The sequence below is a fragment of the Carlito syrichta genome, unplaced genomic scaffold, assembly GCF_000164805.1.
Source record: "Carlito syrichta isolate Samal-C Ts95f unplaced genomic scaffold, Tarsius_syrichta-2.0.1 Scaffold316198, whole genome shotgun sequence".
In the NCBI taxonomy this organism is placed as follows: Eukaryota; Metazoa; Chordata; class Mammalia; order Primates; family Tarsiidae; genus Carlito; species Carlito syrichta.
This window is the reverse complement of record NW_007260294.1, coordinates 1,000,017-1,022,757: the sequence shown is the minus strand read 5'-3', so window position 1 is coordinate 1,022,757 and position 22,741 is coordinate 1,000,017. Positions and strand designations below refer to the sequence as shown.

General features: G+C 42.8%; 1 protein-coding gene across 6 annotated transcripts in view; it reads left to right on the top strand.

Annotated features, from left to right (window-relative positions):
• The window catches only part of DYNC1I1 (dynein cytoplasmic 1 intermediate chain 1), a 293,645-nt gene extending 280,100 nt beyond the window's left edge, over positions 1-13,545 (top strand). For all 6 annotated transcript variants that reach the window (XM_008073845.2, XM_021706893.1, XM_021706891.1 and 3 more), the window contains one exon: positions 12,609-13,545. In XM_008073845.2, the coding sequence (XP_008072036.2) occupies positions 12,609-12,719 (111 nt within the window). In that variant the 3' untranslated portion in view covers positions 12,720-13,545. The remainder of the gene's footprint in view (positions 1-12,608) is intronic.
• Positions 13,546-22,741: the final 9,196 nt, after the last annotated feature.

Sequence of the window (22,741 nt, the reverse complement as noted above, 5' to 3'; positions counted from 1 at the left end):
CCTCCTGTTACCAGCAGTGACCCTCCAGGACCCTGAAATGGGGCAGCGAGCCATGGCTGGAGCCAGACTCAGCAGGGCCACTTCTCATGAGCATGTTGAGGGTGAACAGAGGACTATGTGTGAGCTCATGGAAATCACCAGACTGCTGAGGTTGCCCATGCCCCCTCCCCTTTTGTCACATTTAAATGGCAAAGGTGTGAGTCACATTGAGGGGCCTGTGACTCAGGAGGTGAAACATGAAGCGCCCGTGTTCAGGTGGGCCACGTGGTGCCCTGTGGTTTTAGCGCACCTTTGTGCTCATTTGATTTCGGCTTTGTATCTGGAGACTACTCCACACATGTTGATCTCCATAGACAGGGGCCTATTTTCCTTGCAGAACAGGTGCCTAACTCCCATTAGCATAAACGGAAGTGATACGAATCCCTGCCCAAGACAGAGAGGATCCCTTCTCATGATTTGGCTTTTTAAAATTCTGTTTGTGTATTCAAAAGTTACTTAAAGGGAAAGAGGTTGCATGCACTGTCTGCATTTTCTGAGATCCTAAATAAAAAATAACCCTGGCTCTTGAAAAAGTTTTGGGAAATCGACAAATTATGGGATGCCATCTGTTTGTTTTGGCCCTTGAGAAGGATCCCAGTCAATTAAATGCAATGTGAGTAAAATAACAAGTCATAAATTAACTCCAAATATACCTGAAAAGGGAGCACTGGTCATTATTGTTGGTTTTTTTTTTTTCAAATGTGTGAACACACATTTTAAAGAATTCAGAATAAAAATTACCCCCGGCCAGGGCCGTGATACTCAAGAGTCAGCTATTCTGCATCCATGGAGTTGGCTTGAGCGGTGTGTGGGCCAGTGCATGTGGCATTCTTCACGTGTCCTGGTGATTGATAGCCAGCCATCCACCTGTCTTTCTGCAGATGTGTTTTATAGGAAGCCTGCCACCATTGTCAAGGCTTCAGTGCTGTCACACAGATGAGACTGTCATAAATATCCCCTCACAGCCATGGGGGCTGCTTATCTGAATTAGTTAGGATGCTGTCTGCAGCTCTGGTTTTGAAAGAAGCAGTTTAGCTTCCACCTCCTATTATTTCTTTTTCCATTAACCTCTTCCAGGGAGATTTCGTTTTCAGTTGTGATAAATACACACAGGTTTCAAATCCCTTGTTATGTTTTTATAGTAGTCAAATGAGAAAATTCTAAAATCATTTTCGGCTCAAAGTAAGATTTGAAAAATAAAATGGCAACTTGAAAGCTGTGATTTGAGAGATGGACACATCTTATCACCCAGCTTTATTTGCTTGGTGTCTCATTCACTAATTACCTAAGACGACTTGCATAATTCTTTGCATTTTAACTCTGAACTTTGGAAGCTTTTCAGAACGCTTGTTTGATATGAATATTTGGGGGGAAGGCAACATAATAGTAGTTATTTTATGACACATTTCAATAACCTCAATGTATTCAATGTTGTTAGCGTAGTAAAAGGGCCTTGGAAAACTCTGGGAAAGAAGAAAAGCAGGATAAGAGGAGATACCAAATGCAAGTGCTACAAAAGGAAGCACTGTTTCCAATGTCCATTCGAGCATATTTTATAGCCGACATGAAAGATGAGAGTCAAGTTTATTTGTAAGCCCAACAGGAATGACAGCCCACACAGTTGCTTTAGAGTGGGTTGAGGTGTCGCCTGGGACCCGTGGCCAGGTCATACATAGTGTTCATGGCCAGTGAGGACCAGGAGGAGGGAAGAAATTCCAGATCATTTTTACTGCATGTCAGGCAGTGACTCGATGCAGTGGCATCGGGAACCCTGAAGTGCTGGGTGCTCACAGGGGCTTGGGTGACACACCATGAATGCAGAACAATTCTGCTTCTAAGTGCATCATGCTTGGGCAGTGAGCGTTGACTTTGCAGAACTGCTTCCTGTTCCCAGGGAGTCTACCAGTGCAAGGCTACATTGGTCCCCGTGAGAAGCCTAAGCCTGGACTAGAAACAGCTCTCCTCCCCAGAATGGGGCTGTGCAAAACAAGATGGAAAGTTAAGCTGCGATTTGGGGGTTCATGCAGAGAGTGCCTTCGTGAACAAGAACTGCATTTGAAATCAGCCCGTTTAATTGTTCTGCTTTCTGAAGGCTGCCGTGGGCTCCAGGCAGCCCTGACGATGGTGGAGCCTAGCAGCCTCTGGGAAGGCAGGTCTGGTCTCAGCTCTGCCGTGTCCGATCAGGTTCATCAGAACGCTGATGTTTGTCATTACATGAGAACGACCATAGCTCACTAGGTGCCGGAAAGCCTTTGCAAGTCCTGGCTTACTCTCTATTGCATCTGCTATGATTTTCTCCAGCTGATGTCAGACACTTCCCTTGGTTTTACTTAGTTACTTAGTTACTTATATATAACTCCTTCTGTGATGACAGACATCCAGATAAAAGGTGAAAGTCCCCAAACAGGGTTCTTTTGATACCGTTTACGTAAATGATGGCACAGCAACAAAACATGAAGATTTTCAGCTGAACTTTTCCGTTTTTACCTGCATTTTTAGTGTTATGGCCACAGAGATGTGTAGCTAAGTCAAAGAGCACCAGGACATATTTGTCTGGGCACATTTTGGGTGCTAATAAACATGATTATATACAATAAGCCACTTTGAAATAACATATCAATTCATTTCTTTTTCATAATAAATTATATGTATTTGAGATTAAGTAATTTTGGTAAAATGTATGATTGTGATTTTAGTATTAACTTCAATTTTTTCTGGGAAAAGAGCTTAATTTTTAAAAAGAAAAGGTACTATTAGTATCAATTAATATTTTAATTATTCATCTTATAGTGAATGTAGCAGTAGTGGCTTTCATTTTGATAATTATATATGTAAAAGACCATCATTAAACTAATTATTGTATTAATAGTATGCTTATTCAGGTAGCATTAGTGTATCAAAAGGGACTTAGAGGATTAATATCTTCTCAGGCAAATTTTTTTTCTGAACTGATATGAAAATATGACTTTCATGTATTAGGGAGTGATTTATTAAATGAAAAGAAAACCCTAATATCTAATTTTATAAAAACCAGCTTAACATGTGTATAGTAATTTGCAGTATTCAATGAAATTCATATATTCTCATTTTGGTGATAAACGGTCTATGAGTATAAACCTCCTGAAACAAGAACCAGTTTATATAATTAATCATCTGTATGAGTCTTCTGTGGTTTCAAACTGTCATCCTCAATAGCAGTTTGGATTCTGAAGCAGTTGTTAATTACAGTGATAATTTTTTTTTATGGCTGACAACATTGTGTTTAGTTATAGACTTTCAAAACTGCTCAATTTTATCTTGAAACATTGCTCCTTCACACAGTAGCCTCCGATGGCAGCTCAGAATCCGAGTGTGAAGTTGCTGCAATTGTCTGTGAGTCTGAGCTAGCCCCGGCCTGGACGGAGACGGAGTGATATATTTCTTCCGAATGCCTGTGTGCTGTTGTTGACAGAGCTCATGTGTGACTCATTGTCAGCTATCTGCTTCGGCACACTTTCTGTGTAAATATTTATGTAGCACACAGGCTGGGGTTGTGAAGTAAGAATACACCATCGTATTTGCCTTCCAAGGAAAGCCTGCCTGCATGTGCAAGAACGGCAGCTCTCAGAACCCCCATTGCATGTGAGAGCATCCGTTGCTTACCATCCAGGTGCACCCAAGCTTCTTATGCCGCAGGGGTTTTGCACACTTCCTTTCATGCCAGCAGGTCAGCTGACCAGTGGCCCATTTCTACAGTCTTTCTCCTCAAGGCCAACATCAGCAGTTTCTCAGTATTTGGCTTCAATATTTTATTTTCATTGACGCCAGCACGAGGGTCCCTTAGGTAGAAAGTGAATGTTATTTTATTTTATTTGTTTAATTTTAATTTTAAAAAATAAGTAAAAAAGAAAGTGAGCGCCTTCCAAGAGCATAAGGACCAGCTCCCCTTTAGACTTAGAAAAAAAAAAAGTCAGATTGGCAACGCTGCTGTGTTCAACACATTCCTCAGCAGATTTTTCTCTAACCTCTGAAATGGGCCATGTCCACAGACCCGTTCACAGAGTGGACACTTGACAACCATTTGTTTAGGCTGGAATAACCCCATCTAGCTTGGTACCTGGCACATAAGAGGCACCCAATAAATATTTGATGGGTGAATGGGCAATCTGCATGTGAAAATTCTGAGGAAAGTTAAGGGAAGCTTTCAGAATGCAGCCTCCACATTGGCTACAGATTGATGAACAGAAAACGTCGTATTTGACTCTATTTGCACAAAAAAGGATATTTCAGAAATACGTTTAGAAAAGAGAGTGCCTGTCCCACCTCTCAGTCTCCAGCTCACTTCCCTCCCCTCCTGTGCTTTTAGAAGTGAGAAGCTGGCCACTAACTCAGTTGTCAAACCACTGGAAAAACGCTTCCTTTCCATTGTGCTTTTTTTGGACACTATAGATACATTAAATCATGAACTGCGTTATAAAAATACCTCTTTTATGCCCAAACATTCAGTAGGAGGGAATGACATTTCTTTTATTACCTTGGTAAATGTTTTTAAGGTGTTTAGCAGCAAGCCTTCTTTTTGTCAAAGCTGCTTAGATGCAGTGGCTGCTAAGAATTTATTAGAAAGCCTATAGTTCATAATATCAGGAAAAGAGGGCTGTGTGTTTAGTAGCTCATGTGACAGAGTGGCCTAAGCAATGCGTGTTTTTTTGTTTTCCTGCCATTTTCCTGATCTTTTGTGTTGTGGAAAAAGAAGTAATTGAAGTTTAGGAAGTTTATGTTCCATTATTGCCCATCAGCCGATGTTTTTAGTATTTTCTCTATCTTTTGGACAGAGAAATGGATTGTTCTGAATAGCAGGAAAATATAATGCTTAAAGATTTCTGAAGACTGGAGAATACGACTTTTATACAAATAGAAACAAGGCTCTCCGTCTTTATCTTAGTGAATCAACTCTTCCTCTGCTGTTTTTTTTTTTCTTCACAGGGTAAAAATCTCATAATTTTTGTCATGCTTCCTACAATGTTGAATTTTAACATGAAAAATATTTTAAGTGTTAATTTTGTAAGACGGTGTTTCAAATAAATAAGTTATTGCCTTCATATTTGCTGGTTCCTGAAACAGAGATCCATAGTTGTTACTATTTGCTTTGATTTTTACGTCCGACTTTTATTTTTTTCCTTAATTAGGTGGCAATGGATTTTTTAAGTGTTATTCTAAAAACTGTACAGTAAAAATAGACCACTCATCTGCAGATGCAGGGGAAAAGACCTTTGGTGGAGTGGTCTCAAGCCTCAGGTGGATAAGGGACCTTTGGATAGGGTTTCCAGATGAAAAGACATTCACAAATAGTCAATCCCATCCAATGACCAAGGGATAGAATGCTGCTGAGTTTATCGGACACCGTACCCAACGGTCATAGCAGACGCTCTGGGACAGAGTTAAATGTACCCCTGCTTCTTCGCAGCTCTCCCCAGCCCTGAATCCTGGCCACACAGGCTTTATCTGCATGGAGCACTTTTGGGGATGCCCCCTCTGTGTGTGGATTCCCCCTCGCTGCCCCCTGCATGCTGCCAGGAACCCATCGGTGGTTTTCTCCTCTGACTGCTGGGACACGAGCCTTTTGAGAGCTGAGTGTAGTGGGGCTGCATGTGTGGGGAGTAGTATCCTGACCTTGGTGGGCCTGTGTATTGGGGGGTGGTGTCGTGGTTCTTTGATGGGGCTGTGTATGTGTGAGGAGTGGTGTCATAGTTGTTGGTGGGACTGCATGTGTGGGGGAGGGCATCGTGGTCCTGTGCTAGGGCTGTGTGTGTGGGCGGTGGCGTCGTGGTCATTGGTGGGGCTGCATGTGTGGGCAGCGGCGTCATGGTCCTGCAGTGGGGCTGCATGACAAAGGAAACTGTCCTAAACATGCAGGCCTCCCCAGCACACCAGCGTGTGCTTGTGCACCAGTGTGTCAGTAATGTCCTGAATTTGGTTGCATTTCGTAATTGTACTTTTTACGGTGTGTGCAGATGGGGGGGTGCATGTAAGCCTGAACTTCTTGACCACTACACAATGCATCCATGTAACCAAAAACTGTGTAGCCCCTAAAGTTACTGAAATGAAAAAAAAAAAAGGGAAACAACCACGACCACAATAATTGTACTTTTTAGAAAGCTTTTAGAGCTTAGAACAGTTGTTCGGTAGAAACCAATGTGCATTTCTACAGTTTCTGTAAATGCATCAAAAAACAATGTGTATGAAAGTAGAAAGGTGATTTGTAAGATATCCTTTTAACAGGGAACTTTAATTTATAGGTTGATACAGGAGATGAATGGTCGAGTATCTGCTCGGAATCAATGGTTAACATTGTAGTCCACACAACTTTTAAAATGATTTCATTTAATTGAAATGAAAGATTATAAAGATGCTGATGAACCACACATCCGTGGAATATTATCTTGAGACCTAGAGCCCAACTCACATAATTTGTTTGCCATGTTTAATGTGTCTGAGAAACCAAACTGAAATTACCGAGTGCTTTACTATTGTCTTAATTATCCAAGATAAAAACAAAAACAAAAAAAAAACCCCAAAAAACTAAGCAATGTCTGACACGGATTTTTTACCATAAAACCCCCATTGCACTGGGCTGGTGGAAGCTACTGCAGATAATGCAGTTATTTAAAATCAGCTGCTGGGGACGACAAATCCCTAAAATTACTAAAAAGTGAAAATTCGGCGGAGGACTGTCCCAAATGGTTATTAGCCTCATGCATATAAAATGTGACTCAGGAATGATATTTGTGTGTTTAAGCCTGGTCAACTTGATGTTTATAACAGCAAGTTCAGCGGTTATAGATCCTTACAGTTTGAAGTAAGCTTGTAGGTTCCTCCGTAGAAAGTGCCACAGCAGGAGTGTAACTGGATTCGGATGTCCTGGTCAGACGTGTAAAAGAACAAATGTGTGTGTGTGTGTGTGTGTGTGTGTGTGTGTGTGTGTGTGTGTGTGTGTGTGTACTTACAAGGGATAATTATGTTTTAGATTTGATTTTTAAATGAGCAGTTTAAAGTAACACTGACAGGATGTGTCTTGTGGTCTCAAAGACCCCCTCCCCTGCCCCCAGCTCACAAAAGTCACAAAAGTAGGACTATTTAGAAAATGATTTATGTGGGTTTTTAAGAAATAAAATATAATGTAAATTTCTGAAAAAAGCAACTAAATGAAATAAGAAAATGGAAGAAAGAAAAGAGGAAATAAGAAAAAGACTGGGGTTCAGAGGGGCACAGACATTAAGAAGAAAAAAAAAGGAAAACCCACCCTGGTTATGCAGGGTTGAAATGTGCCAAGCACTAAGCCAAGCTGCTGGTTTTGTCTTATTTAATATTCACAACAATCCTAGAAAATGGATCTGACCATTTCTTTCACACAAATGAGGAAGGAAAGACCAGAGACAAGAAGTCATGGTCTTGAAGACACACATCAAATTAGGGTGTCACTGGGAGAAAAATCGTGGCCCGCTGCCGAGGTGGGAAGTGAACAATTATTGTCAGAATGTCGCTGCTGCACATCTGGATTGCCCTCCAGGTGCTGAGGGCACCCGGCAGGCCAGCGGGGGCTCCACAGATGTGCCACTTGGGGGTGGGGTGGAATGGTCATCTCCCATCCACACAGGCAGGGAGGAGGCCACAGATCCCCGACACGGCCTCAGAAGCAGTGGGGTGGGTGTGTGGCCCGGAGAGGCAAACAGGATACATTTTATTGGCATTTTCCACAACTTTGGCGCTCTTTACTTCTGTCCCCTGTCTCCCAAGACTTTTAGAAGATAGGAACGCTCCTTAGGATCTTGGAGCAGATGATTGGAGCACATCCCTACTAGGCGTGGGGCCTTTCCTAAGGGTGAGGCCTGGGGGCCCAGGGCCCCACACCAAGGTGGTCTTGAGCAAATCACTCAGCTCTGGGATTTCCCTTCCCTGCCAGCCACTCCTTGATGTCCTTACAACAACCAGAATTAATTCCCGAAGAAAAATGTCTTAAAGTCAGAAAAATGCCCTTGCACTGACAGGTGTGGTGGCCTGTCACAGCATTTGGGAGCCTGCTCCATTTGCCTGACAGTTTACAGAAAAGAGCAAGCAGCCCTTGGACTGTGAGCTCCGATGCTTCTCTCTCCGAGATCACCCTTCCCGTCCTCCCCCACTCGCTGATAAGTGGCCAGACATCATCCCCCATTTTACAATTGAGGCAATAAGAGGGTACACGCCTGCCCACGGCCAGGGCCAGAACAGGACTGAGTCTCGTTGGCTCTGAGGTTCATTTTGCCCCTCCATACAGCCAAATTACTACCTCTGCAACTGCCTCTGACCTCAGCTTCCTCTGCTGTAAAAACAGGATCATACCATGTCTGTAAAAGGTGGTCACTCCTGGCGTTCAGATTGGATCATCTCAGGAATCAGCGAGAAAAAGCTTTGTACATTCAGCAAAAAGTTAGAAAGCAACATCCACCAGCGGCTGGACTGGCCATGGATGAGCCGTCGATGAAACAGTGGAATGCCTGCACCCTCCCTACCTGTGATGCAAACTTGAGCAGAGGAATCCCCGGGCGGGACAGGCCTCCAGATCCACTGAGTCAAAGCAGTGTGGGGCAATCTGCATGCATCCTTCTGTGTGGCAGTCCCTTGGTTTGACTGTGAGCTTCTAATGAATTTTATACTGGACTGAAATTATGTATTGCCATTGGAAACATACAGATTTTTTTCCCTCTCACAAATACTCGTTTGGAAATTATTTGAACCTATTATGTTCAGGGAAAAAATCCATAGTGATGCTCTCGATTGAGCCTTTAATGCCCTTGTGGAACTTGAAGAGATGGAAGCCATGTTAGCAGCACACCTCTTGCTGGTGCACTGCTAGCTGGACACACGCAGGAAACATGGCAGTTGTCACTGGAAGAAGGTATATTTTAGGCTCTTCGCTTTTCAAATGTGAGTGAAGTTTAGGAAAAATCTATGCCAGTGTTTTTGACCAACAAAAACAAGATCATTGATTTTCATCTGTATTTCATAGTCATCATATTCCAAAATGATTCAGCACTCCATCTTTAATCCATATACAGTGCCTGGCATGTAACTGGTGTTCACTCATTGCTGATTAGATGAGTAGTGAATAAATTTATTTGCAAGTCAAGACAGGAGAGCAGACTAGATCTTTAAGAAACAGGAACAAAGACATTTTCTATTTATTGATGAAGGTGTTATTGGATTAAAAGTCTGCAGAAAATTGTCAATGCACATAGGCCCGTGGGCTTCCTTTCTGGCCATTTCTTATCAGAGAGTTCCAGGTGAGAAGGCCAGGATTGACCAGAGGGAGGAAGGACAGTGCTCTCCAGAAAGAACTGTCCACAGCCCTCAGCGCCCAGAGAAGAGTGGCCATCACGCTTGCCAGGACACCCAGGTGGCCTGACCTAGGAGAAATCGAAATACCAGCAAAGATACTGCGGGTGAGGAGACAGCCTCTGAGTACACATTCACACAGTCAGGCTAAGATTATACGCAGAGTGTGTCCTGATGGTGATATTTAATTCTAAAAATGGGACAGTCGGCAGTTCACCTTCTAAATCCAACATCACAATCATCTTGAGTTATTTTTGTAGTCAAGTAGGTGAAAAAGTATAATTGAATGAGGCGGTAACTGTAGTTCAAGTTTCTAGAAACATTTGTATTTTCATCATGTTCTACTCTAGAATATTTTTGTATGAACAAAGCAAATTAATATTTCTGTGAAATTTATGATATGATAAAAGGAAAACAATTAAAAAAAAAGACTTCTAACATTCTGCCAGATTTCAGCAGATCAAAAAGAGGAGACGATATGTTAGAATACTGTAAAATTTTTGTGAAAACAAATTTGTATCTGTAAGGGCATGTGTTGGTATCACTGCATCCCCATGTGAAAGGCCAAATGGAGTTCAGTTGCTGGGTGACTTTTTTATCTGTTTAACATAGATGTTTAATTTGACAAATTCATTTTTGAAAGTTTAGATGTGCAATGTCATATAGCACAAACAATACCCAATTCTGTCCTCCACTGTATCGAGGCACAGGTTCAAACCTGAATGATCCACAATCCTCAGTAGGGTCGTTTCTTAATGATTCAGCCCTTGCTGACCACATGAAACTATGTGGACACATTTACCTATTTTATCGTTTTGGGATATGGTTTCTACACATTGCTATCAATAAAACATGACATAGGGCATCGTAGATTAACTTCAGTTTGTACCATTTTAACCAGTAATATAGCTTTATATTTGAGCACCAAACGCAACTATTTATGAGCAATAGACTACGTATCATTAGTTCAGACCTGCTTTTCTTCCAATATTTAGAGTGATAATGACATTACGGAACATTTTGGCATTAGCTTGATTCTCACTGTCTACGAGAAAAAGTCATACATGTGTTATCGTGACTGGGCTTTTGTCTCCTGGGCTTTTGTTTCATGGTTCCTTTTGGAAGGGCTTGGTCGGATCTTGGAGGAGGGAAAGGAAGCGATGGGCATGCTCTTTTACATAAATATGAAACCCCCCTTTGCTGCCTGTGCTGCTCATTAGCTCCTTAGACTTATGTATTTTGGGAGCATCATTTCCCCAGTGTAGTATTTTCTAAAGTTGAAGAGAAAAGTGAAGAACACAGGAAAAAACCCCAAAGTGGGGAGACTGGACCAAGCACAGGACTGACAGCACCACTCAGTACCATTGGGACCTTGTGCCATTGCTCGAAGGACATCTGGATTCATTTCAATCACTAAAGAGGTATTTTAGCCTTTCAGAGACTCATTCACATGACCAGATGCAGATTCTTACAGATGCCTCATCTCACAAATAAGTTGGGAAACGTCCTCCCCCACCTGTCAATCGTTGCCAGAATTCTATTCTTGAAACAGTTAACCTTGGTACTAGAGCACTCATTTAAGGGTGTACTTTGCAGAATGATGTTGCCACTCCCCAACTGGAAGTTTTCTTGGACGGACAGTATTGGAGAATATCATCCTTGTAATAATGACTTTAAGTTCTGATCGGCTGGCTCTGTGTCTGGAGTAATTTTCCAGCTGTAGAAGAGATCTCAAAGCTTAGATGTGTTTACTTGCTCTTTTTTTTATTTAAAAAGAAAAACCCTCTATTGACTGGGATATGTGGAATACGGGAGTATGTGGCTAGCATGTGCAGCACCCACAGATGATGACACCATCTTGTAGGGTAAAACGCCAAGAAAATGACTCTGACGTCTAAATCAATTTTATTCTATGTGAGAACCATTCAGACTGCTACTCAATCCTGTTTCCCATCTTCAAATAATTTTCTTTTCTGTTCCAAATACTTGCATGGTATCTTTCAGCGTTTCATTTTTGGATGCTATGCTGTAACTCATTATCCTTTAAAACAGCTAACACAAATTCATACATTCAGTTTGCATTGGGGAGTTACGTTCTTCCTCACAGAATTGCACACAGGAAAAGCAGGAAAAGATATTTCAGAAGTTTTGTAAATCTCCTTTTTTGGTGAATCAGTATAGCATACCTGCTAAGGATGCCAGTATTGGAACTGGGTTACACTGGCTCTGATATTTGTGAGCTGTGCAGCCTTGGTGAGATTATTTAATATTTCTGTGCCTCAATTTCTACTTCTGTAAAATGGAAATAGTTCCCCCTACATAACATTGTCATGAGGAATGTGTTAGTCTATGTAACATTTACAACAGGACTCTTGGCAAATGTTGGCTACTGTTACTATTAGTCATAGTTATCGTGTAAATTGTGCTGGAAAGATCCAAGCACCGTTTCATATCGGGACTATTTCTTTGCACATGTAAGCTATTCTTCTGCCATGTATATTAACAAATTACCTTTGAAAAAAGATCTATAACATTGACTAGAAAACAATACCACAGTTATCAAAATCTTGGTCAATAATGGCATTTTTATTTGCTGTGTTCACTTTAAGTCTGGTCTTCTCAGGAAGAATTTTTATTACTAAGAGTGCTTTAATGTGGCACTGCAGTTGTATCATTTACATGGGTTTTAAAAGTCTTATAAATTCCAAGAGTGATTTTGCTTCTGAGAGTGACAGGTTCTCTTATGTTATTAATTTTTTTTGTTTTTGTTTTTGTTGTTGCTGCTTGTAGTTGAGGTTTCACTTTGTCACCCAGACTGGAGTGCAGTGGCACGATCATGGCTCACTGCAGCCTTGACCTCCTGGACTGAGGCGATCCTCCTACCTCAGCCTCCTGAGTAGCTGGGACTAGAGGTGCACAGCACTATGCCCAGCTAATTTTTTTTTATTTTTTGTAAAGATGATGTCTCACTATGTTGCCCAGGCTGGGTAACAGCCTCGAACCCTTAGGCTCAAAGAGTCCTCCTACCCCTCCCAAAGCGCTGGGCCTCCAGGCACGATCCACCGCACCTGGCCCAAGTTGTTCATTTTTATAGCGGCACCCCGGGCCCCGCTTGCTCCAAAGAGGAAGAAGATTGGGACCTGCATCGGGAGGAGCAGTCGTTCGGGCTCCTCTCTGACGTGAGCAGGGTACTCACCCTTTCTCTTCCGGTTCCGTTGCAGCTGGCGGTTCCCCACAACGACGAGTGGACCCGATTTGCCAGGACCCTCGTGGAGATCCGTGCCAACAGAGCCGACAGCGAGGAGGAGGGCGCCGTCGAGTTGTCTGCCTAGAGGCGGCGACCCCCACCGCAGCCCCCGCCCTGTCCTAGACGCGCGTCTGCAGTCAAGTCCGCTGTGTTCAGTGTCCCGTCTTCGGTATCACTGTGCCGTGATATGGAGTGCTGTGTTGTGCCGGTCTGGCGTCAAGTGTTCCACATGTTCCTGCCACGCTGTCCACTGACCTGAAATTCACTGCAGCATTTCTGTCTTTACATTTCTGTCTCAACGACGAAAGGGGGTGGGGGGTGGGGGGTGGGAATCTACGGGTTAGCCATTGCCTTGTACCTACTTAGTAGCTCTATTAATAGCTGGAACGCTCTGGCTCGCTGTGTGCCTGACGCACTCCTGGCGCGGCCTATTAAATCCATATGAACCAGGCATGATTGGGCGCAGATGTGCCGCCCCGTGCCGGGCGCAGGGCCTGAGACAGCCACGGCGTTTCTCATGGTGACTCGCATTATAAATGGATTTGCTAGAACATTGCTGCTCCTTATTTATTGCAGTGTGCTGCATGGAACGTATTTATTTGAAAGCATTAAAACAAACGATCCTGGGGCATGTGCATAATGAGAGCACTGTATTCTCTCGGCTGCTGCCGAGGTTACATTAAGTTCCAAGTAACAATTACAGTATGCCAGTTCCACTGAGCACGGGAGAGCTTTAGACATTTGTTGCAGTGAACGGAATGAATTTTACTGCCTATTATTTCTAGGTACTTTAACAATATTTCAAATAGAGTTGACCACTGATACTTGTCATTGAAGCTAACACAGTCTGACAAAAGTCTGTGGTTCCTAGACATGACACCAGTATTGCCAATAAAATGCTCCAAACCAGGTCTGCACTCGTGTGAGTCAATTTTTGCTTGGGAAAGCCTGACTTGAGTTCTACTGTGACAGGAGCTGGGAGAGACACATTAAGGCCACGTTCAAGACGGAATGTGAGTTTATTTTAGCAGCCACTCTGGCTAGGTTTAACCAAGACTCCTGCTTTCGTGTTGAGAGCATGTGTGTGTGTGTGAGGAAAGTATCTCCTGTTCTCTTTCGTAAAACCACCCTTGCCCAAAGACCATGTCACACGGTGGAGTAGGGAAGATGGGTCATGATGAGCAAATGCCGAATGTCCCACACATTTCTTTTTTTTATTATTTACATCAGAAACTGATGTTTATTACTATTAGAATAAGAAAGACATCTGTGAACAACTTCAATAATTTTTTTTTTTCAAAAGGTAATCTTTTGCCTTGAGAAAATGAAAATAAGTAGTGACTGAGTCTCGAAAAACTTTTGAAGACAGGCTTTCAACTTTTTGGGAAGGGAATTTACATTGGTGCTTTGTGGGTAGGGATTCCTTGAACTGTAAGGTTTCTTTTATTTTAAAAATAATTCAGCTGGGCTCAGTGGCTCAGCCTGTAATCCTGCGCTTTGGGAGACTGAGGTGAGTGGATTGCCTGAGCCCGCGGGTTCGAGACCCACCTGGGCAACTTGGCGAGACCACTGGCGTGCCTGTGGTTCCAGCTTCTTGGAAGGTTGAGGCAGAAGGATCACCAGAGCCCAGCAGATGGAGGCTGCGGTGGCCGAGAGCAGCCACTGCACTCCAGTCTGGGTGACAGAGTGAGACTCCAACTCAAAAAAAAAAAAAAAGAAAGAAAAAGAATTCTAGGTATGTTGGTTCATACCTATAATCTCAGCAATTTGGGAGACCAAGGTGGGAGGATTGCTTGAGATCAGGAGTTCACGATCAACTTGGGCAACATAGTAGCTTTTGTTTCTTAAAAAAAAAAGATAAAAGATAAAAATTAAAAAAAATTAAATCTCTAAGTGCAATACATTATCTAGATCATGAAATTAACAGAAATTAAAATTTTACAAATGTCCCTGGGTTATTATAGAATAAGCCATGATCACCTCAACGAAGGCTAGAGGGTGCAGAGGCCTGAGTCCCTTCCCTGTGTGATCATATGCAGCGTTACAGAAGCCTGTGCACCTACACCTCTCACCACGGTGGCCTGTTCCCAGGACAGCCCCTGAGTCCTGTGTGGGGCCATCCCGCATTGACCTGGGGCCAACCCTGTGTAACCAACACAATGCAAGGGAACGATGATGTGTGGCTTCCAGGGTGGCTTAGTTCAGGCTGCTGGAACAGAATAGTGTGGCACTCAGATGGAGTAGCTTAAACAGTGGGCAGGTACTTCTCACCATGCTGAAAGCTAGGAAGTCCACAAGGAAGCAGCGGACTGGCAGATCCAGGTGTCTGGTGCAGGCACTCCTCATCAGTCAACGGCCACCTTCTCATGGTATTCCCACATAGTTGAGAGAGAGCAATGAACTCGCTCAGATCTTTTCTTGCAAGGGCACTAATCCTGTTTATAAGGGCTCCACCCTCATGATCCAGTGGCTTCCCGAGGGTCCACCCCCACAAAATTTTCACATTGGAGATTGAAGCTCCAACACATGGATGTGGGGGGAGGGAGCATGAATATTCAGTCTGCAGCCCAGGATGAGGTGGTAAGAAGATGTGTAGCCACCTTGTAGATCCCTGGGCGACTGCACAGGAAGTGTAATTGCCCTGGGACCACCAAGCCCCACAGGAGCTGTCCATGAAGCAGCTGTGTGGATAGAATTCCCAGCCAGCCCAGAGCCACTTAAGTCACCCCAGCTGGTGTCCTAGATGGAATGTGGTGAATCCGTTTCCTATTGCCGAGAACATTGAGGGCTGAAGGCCGTGGCTTCTGCTCTGAAATCCATCGCAGTGTTTGACCAAGGTGATGCTTTTTTACAAGCTATTCTTGCCAAGCTAAGTATGGCAGAAACACAGAGGCAAGCCTGTGCCTGGGAGACATGAGACTTCTCCGAGGTAACTTTGGTTCCAGGACTCCCTGTCAGCATTGCTAGAATGTTCTCAGAACTGTAATGCAGCCTATGTCTGTCCATCCATCTTTTCTTCCTTCCTTCCATCCATCCTTCCTTCCTTTCTTTTTTTTTTTGAGTTGGAGTCTCACTGTCGCCCAGACTGGAGTGCAGTGGCCACTCCCGGCCACCGCAGCCTCGACCTGCTGGGCTCTGGCGATCCTTAGACCTCAGCCTTCCAAGTAGCTAGAACTACAGGTGCATGCTACCATGCCCGGCTATTTTTTTTTTTTTTTATTTATTGTAGAGATGAGGTCTCGTCAAGTTGCCCAGGTGGGTCTCGAACCCATGGGCTCAGGCAATTCACTCACCTCAGCCTCCCAAAGCACGGGATTACAGGCTGAGCCACCAAGCCCGGCCCCTTCCTTTCTTTCTTGCCTGCTCTGTTTCCTTCCTCTTTCTCTTCTTCCCTCTCTCCTTTCTTCCTCCCTTCCTTCCTCTTAACTTTCCCTCTTTTCTTCTCAAGATCTGACCAACATCATTGTCTGAAGGTCCCCCAGCCTAACCTGGCTGGGGATGTGCCATGCCTTGATAAAGGAATGAAGAGACAACATCAAATGAATTGAAGGAACTAGCACATATCAGGAGCCAAAAGAGTAGCTGGGATTGAGTGTTGAGGCGTCTGATCAATGGAGTCAAATATACACTGTATAATGAAGCATCCATTGACTTCGAGGGTTTTTTTGGTGGAAGAAGGGGACGACATGTGATCTTATACTCTGGCAAGGACCCTAGGGGTTAGGGTAGCTCTTAGAAGTCTGTAATGCTGCAGCCTATCCTCACGGGAGTGAAAAGGCCTAAGCTGCCCTGGTTGATGGCACAAGAAGGAGTAGAGAGATTGAGGGAAATCGATTTATTAGCACGGGTATGTTCTTTGGAGCCAGAAGACACACCAAAGGGCTATGGTACATAGAAACACCCAGAATACATACCCTTCGCCAAAGCCAACAGCTGTGAGCTGGTGAGAAAGGCATAACATGTCTAGGAAGCTTAATGGTGGCTTTCCTCTGAAGGTCAGGGCTGATGGTAGGAGAGGCAGTCACAGAGCGGGGCTTGTGATGTCCATGGGGATGATGAGACCCCTGAGTAATAGTGGCTAGGTGGTGGCAGTTAACCACCAGAGGCCAGGAAGCCATATTCACTGAAGCGGCAAGCTGGATCAGAGGAGTAGCCAAGAGGCTTCGCCCATAGGGAGGTTCTGGGATTAATTAAAAGAATATAGCATCCTTAGTGGCAAAGTAGACAAGTAGCCACTAAGAAGTGTTGTCCAACATTTGTGACCAAAAAGGCAAGAATGGAGGAGCAGAAAGCTAAAGACAGTGACCTCAAGAAAGAGTCACATTCCTCTGGTCACATCCAGACCTGAGCCATGTTTCCAATCCAGACCTGAAGATATGCTGGGTTTCCAGGAGGAAGGACCCTACTGCAAACGTATACTATGGGGATTCCCACAATCCTTCCCCACAGGGACTTATGGCCACAAATTCAGATGACCATACAGTGGAGAGAGGAAAATCAACATTTGACACCTACTGGATACAAAATCTGAGTTCACACTGAAACTATTAGCTTGGTGGCTCATGGTGACAAGGTGGTAGAGTGAGGTCTTTACCAGGGTCTAGGTCCTGTGGGCTCACTCCACTAATCCCTGAGTGTTCTATAATTGATATACGAGGGGAGACCCCCAAAAAACAGAATTATCTTTTGGAGGGTGGTCCCCTTGTGGTCCAGGCTTCCCCTGCTAAGTAAGTGTTCTAGGAACTCATCAGCATCAGTGTACCAGCTTGCATTGTTGTGAGAGGCAGCATTCAGCTTCAGTGAATTTTTTCTGGAGATTCTTTCAACGTTTGCCCATTTCATGATGGGTAATTTACCAGGGCACACGCCCACACTATGTTGTGTGTTCAGCAGTTTTTGACCACAAACAACATGACCCCTGTGCCCCACCCTCCCTATTCACCTGATCTCACCCTGAGTGACTTTTTTTGTCTCCCCACATGAAAAAAGTCCTTAAAGGGAAACATTTTGCCACTGTGGAAGAGGTGAAACAAACAATGGCAGAAGCATTAAAAGGCATCAAAATGGATGAGTTCAAAAACTGAGCAGTGGAAAAAGCACCTTGATGGGTGTGTTGCATCAAATGGAGAATACTTTGAAGGTGACAGAGTTTAACATGTGAGAATAAAGACACAATTTTTTATAAATTAATTCCATTTTGAGAGGTCTCCCTCACACTTGTTTCAGGCTTGGCCTCTGGGGTAAGGGCACTCACAAAAGGAAAGGCCAAAAGGAGACATCTGAAATGGCTATACCCCTACCTCCCCTGCCAAGACAGTAGATAACTAATATGAAATCTTAGGGTAGAAGCAGGAGGATAGCAGAGATTGTGACCACTCTTACAGGCCTGAAAGTTTAGAGTGGTAGTCCCTAGAATATGTTCATTTTAGACACCAGTTCAGCCCCTCTGCAAACTCAGTGGGTCTTGGAGAACAACTGGTGAGCTTGGCATGCTCAGCTGAGGAGGATCGCTGACTTCAGCTGCTGTGGTGGGGTGTGGCATCAGTCCTTGAACAGATGAATGAGGTCTCTGGCACGTGGAATGTGCCCATTGATGGGTGAATGCATTATTTTTTGTTCCAACTATATAGGAAGATTGGGAACAATTTGCACTCATGCAGGAAGAACAATATTCCTTTAGAGTTTTGCCCACAGCTAATCTCTCCCCCTCTGTTATGCTCTATAGAGGTCTGGACAGGCTGGACACCCACATAACATGACACCAAGGATGACATCAATGGCATCATACTGAGTCAGTAGGATAAGCAAGCATTAACCAATGAGCCAGAAGTCTTAGTAAGATACACAAACTCCAGAGGGTGGGAGAGACATTCAAGGAGAATCTGAGGACTTACTACTTTGGCGGAATTTCTGGGAATACCCCAGTCGTTAGAAGCATGCTGGGACGTCACCTCCAAAGTAGAAGACAAACTGCTAAAACTTGGAGCCCCAGTGCAAAGAAGGAAGTTCAGCTTCTAGCAGGCCTCTTGGGTTCTGAAGTTGACATGTTCCTTAGCTAAGAATGCTGCTGTGGTCCATATGCCAAGTGCTGTGCAAGACTTTGGGTTCAGGATGGAAAGGTACTTGGCAGCAGGTCCAGACTGTAGTACAAGGACCTCTGCAGCATGGTCAATGCCCGGCAGATGCTATTGGGTTGTTACATAAGTTCATAATGTGTTTAACTTGCCTATGGAATGCAAATAGTTGACTGGTAACAGTTTATCACATTTGTCAATTATTGGGTTGACTGATGGTCCCCCTGAATGTGGAGAATCACTCAGGTCAAGTGGCCCTCGTGTCATGCTTTCCCGCTGACATTCTCCTTGCACACAGCCCAAATGTCTCAAGCCACCTCCTCTGCCTTTACTCCTCTGTTAAACTCAAGCAGAAGAAGATGTCAGAAAGTTCTTTTTTTGCCACTTGATGCTCCATCTTCTTTAGCCCACAAATAGATTCTTCAAATCTGCAAAATGAAAGACATAGTTCCAAGTACAACATTGTCACTCCAAATGACAAACGATAAACTCCCAACACTGCAGTGTTGCCATGCCAAACACAAACACCAAGAAATTATGCATCAACCTAATACAATATGGAGGTGGCAGTGGCAGGAAAAGATGTGGTATGGAACTCATGACCAGCCCCAGCAGGAAAGTTACAGTAGTGGCTCATGGGATTTTGCGGAAGGTCATATCATCTGAAGCAAAAACAGCACCCAGCACATTACTAGGTGCTGGAAGAAATGAAGTTCTTTGCCATGAAATATGAGCTTACCATGCATCCACATGGCCCATTATCCCCACCATATCATACGGTCAGACAGACCTCAAAGAAACCCCTTGTAAGACAGAGATTGCACTGGAATTCTGCACGTAGTAAGCTGCATGAACAAGTAGTGCAGAAGCCCAGGGTCATCCAACAGGGTTTCCCAGCTCTCCTCCCCCAGGTCCCCTCATGTCCATATCCATGTCTACCCTTCCCACATGGCCATATGGGGGGAGGACTGGTAGTGTAGGACCAGCTGAAAAAAGAAGAAAATCTCAGAGCTTGGTTCATATATATGGGTTGGAAGGGAATCTGCTTCGGTTCATATATGGGTTGGAAGGGAATCTGCTTCACCTGTGTTGTTCGATTATAGGCATAAATTTGTTCATAACATTCCTTTGTTATTACTTTACTATCTGTAGACTCTGTAGTGATGTCCCTGCTTTAATTCTTGATAATGATGATGTGTTTGTTTTTTCTTTTTCTGATAAGTCTACCTGGAGAGTTTTCATTTTGCTACTCTTTTTAAAGAATCATATTTAGGTTTTTTTAATTGTTTATATTGATTGTTTCCCTGTTTCTATTTCATTGACTTCTGCTGTTTATTTTTTTATCTTTTGCATCTTTGGAGTTGAATTTGCTCTTCTTTTTCTAGTTTGTTAAGATGAAAAATTAGATAATTGACTCGAGATATTTTATCTTTCTGATGTAAGCATTTAATGGTACACAGTTCTCTCTAAACACTACTATGCCTGCATTGTACAAATTTTGATATGCAGTGTTTTCATTTTCATTCAGGCAGAATATTTTCTAATATTCCATATGATTTCTAACACATAGGTTGTATAAAAGTATTATTGCTTATTTGTTAATTATATGGGGATTTTCTAAATATCTTTCAGTTATTAATTTCCAGTTCAATTCTGTTGTAGTCAGAGAACATACTGTGTATAGTTTCAATCTTTTACATTTATTGAGATTAGTTTTATGGTTCATATTATGAGTTTTCTTAGTGAAATTTTATTTGTGCTTAGGAAGAATGTGTATTATGTTGTTGTTGGGTGGAGCATTATAAAAATGTGAATTAGATTAATTATTTGACAAATCAGTACACCTACTGATTTTCTGACTGTTACATCAATTATTGAGAAAATGGATTTCTTATATTTCTTCTCCCAGTTGTATCAAGTTTTTAAATGTATCTGAAGTTTTAGAATTTCATGTGTTTGTGACAAATCAATCCTTTTATCAACATGAAAGTTGCTCTTTATCCCCAGTAATAGTCCTTTTTCTTAAGTCTAGTTTGGCTGATACCAACATAGGCAACTCCAACTTTTTAGTTTTGATTTGTGAATACACGGAATATCTTTTTCCATCAATTTACTTCTATCTGTTATTTTACATTTAAAGTTTTTTTTTTATGTACCATATAGTTGAGTCTTGTTTTTTTTTATTATTTAATTTGACAATCTCTGTCTTTTAATTAGGGTGGTTAGGCCATTTATATTTAATGAAAAATGTATTGTCTTACTCTTTGTTTTTTATTTGCCCCATCTGTTCTTTGTTTTTTTTTCTTTTTCCTTGTCTTCTTTTGGATTTTTATATTTAAGATTTCATTTTGTCTCCACTAATGTCTTATTAGCTAAATCTGTTTCATTTGATTTTTATCATTATTTTAGTGTTTATTCTAGGGGTTTACAACATGCATCTACTTTGAACATTTTACCTTAAAGTAATATTCATATATAGTATAAGAAAAGGAAATGCTTCCATTTCCTTTTCTTTTCCTTTGTGCTATTATTTTTGTACATTTTACCACTACATAACCTCACAATACATCATTATTGGTTTTGCTTTAAAAAGTTGACTTTTTAAAAATTCTAAAAACAAGAAAAAGTTGTTTAGAAAATTTACTCTTTTATTTTTCATTTTGAAACTGTTCATTTCTTTGTATAAATCTAAATTTCCATCTGGTATCATTTCTTCCTGCCTGGTGACCTGTATTTACACTTCTTTTTTTTTTTTTTGAGTTGGAGTCTCACTCTGTCGCCCAGACTGGAGTGCAGTGGCCATTCCCGGCCACCGCAGCCTCGACCTGCTGGGCTCCGGTGATCCTTCCACCTCAGCCTTCCAAGTAGCCGGAATTACAGGCATGCGCTACCGCGCCCGACTGATTTTTTGATTTATTGTAGAGATGAGGTCTCGCTGCCCAGGAGGGTCTCAAACCCGCAGGCTCAAGCAATCCACTCACCTCAGCCTCCCAAAGGCGCGGGATTACAGGCTGAGCCACCGAACCCGGCAGTTCCTCCACTTCTTACCTAATTATCTGTAACTCACCCTTAGAGTTTCAGTCCAAACCCTTAAAGTTTCAGTTCAGGGTTTTTCTGCATCCTCCCTTCTGGGACTTCTTCCCCAAGTTTTGAATGATTTCCCCTCACAAATGATGAGATTGGTACTTGGCCAGAGACTGGAGCACTCCCTGCAAAACCCTAGAGGCATCTTGAGGAACAGCTCTCTCTCATATGGGACATGATTTTCCACAGTCTAGCTCTCCTGGCCTCCCTACCTCTGATGCCCATCTCTTCCATCTGGGGAGCTGGCTGAGGTGCTACCTAGGATCTCCTTTCCTGCACAGTGGTTGGTATCTGTTTCCTGGAAGTCAGCTGGGGTAACAGTGGGTCTTACCTGGTCAGCTTCCTTTCTGTCAGAGTTCACAGTCCTATGTTGCTGCATAGCCAATGCTTTAAAAACATTGTATCATAGAGTTTGGTCCAGTTTTCTAGTTTTCCCTATTGTTCCATTACAATCAGAAGCAGAACTCTCTTAAAGTATGGTTTAAGGCAGAGAAAAGTAAACTAGAGTTGATGTCTATGAAGGGAAAGACATTTTTAAATATTTACTTTGTGATTTTGGTGGTACATTACTATGTTTTGTTGTTTTGTTTTGTTTTTGAGTCACAGTCTCATTCTGTTGCCCAGGCTGGAGTACAATGGCATGAATCATGGCTCACCACATCCTCAACCTCCTAGGCTCAAGTGATCCTCCCACCTCAGCCTCTCAAATAGCTGGGACTGTAGGCATGCATCACTGCGCCTGGTTAATTTTTTGCTTGTTTGTTTGTAGAGACAGGATCTCACTATGTTGCTCAGGCTGGTCTTGAACTTCTGGCCTCAAGGGATCCACCTACCTCGGCCTCTCAAAGTATTGGGATTATAGTCATGAGCCACCATACCTGGCCTGCATTAATTTTTAAAAAATTTATTTTTAAAGAGTTTAAAAATAAAAGACAGCTTATCCCTTGAG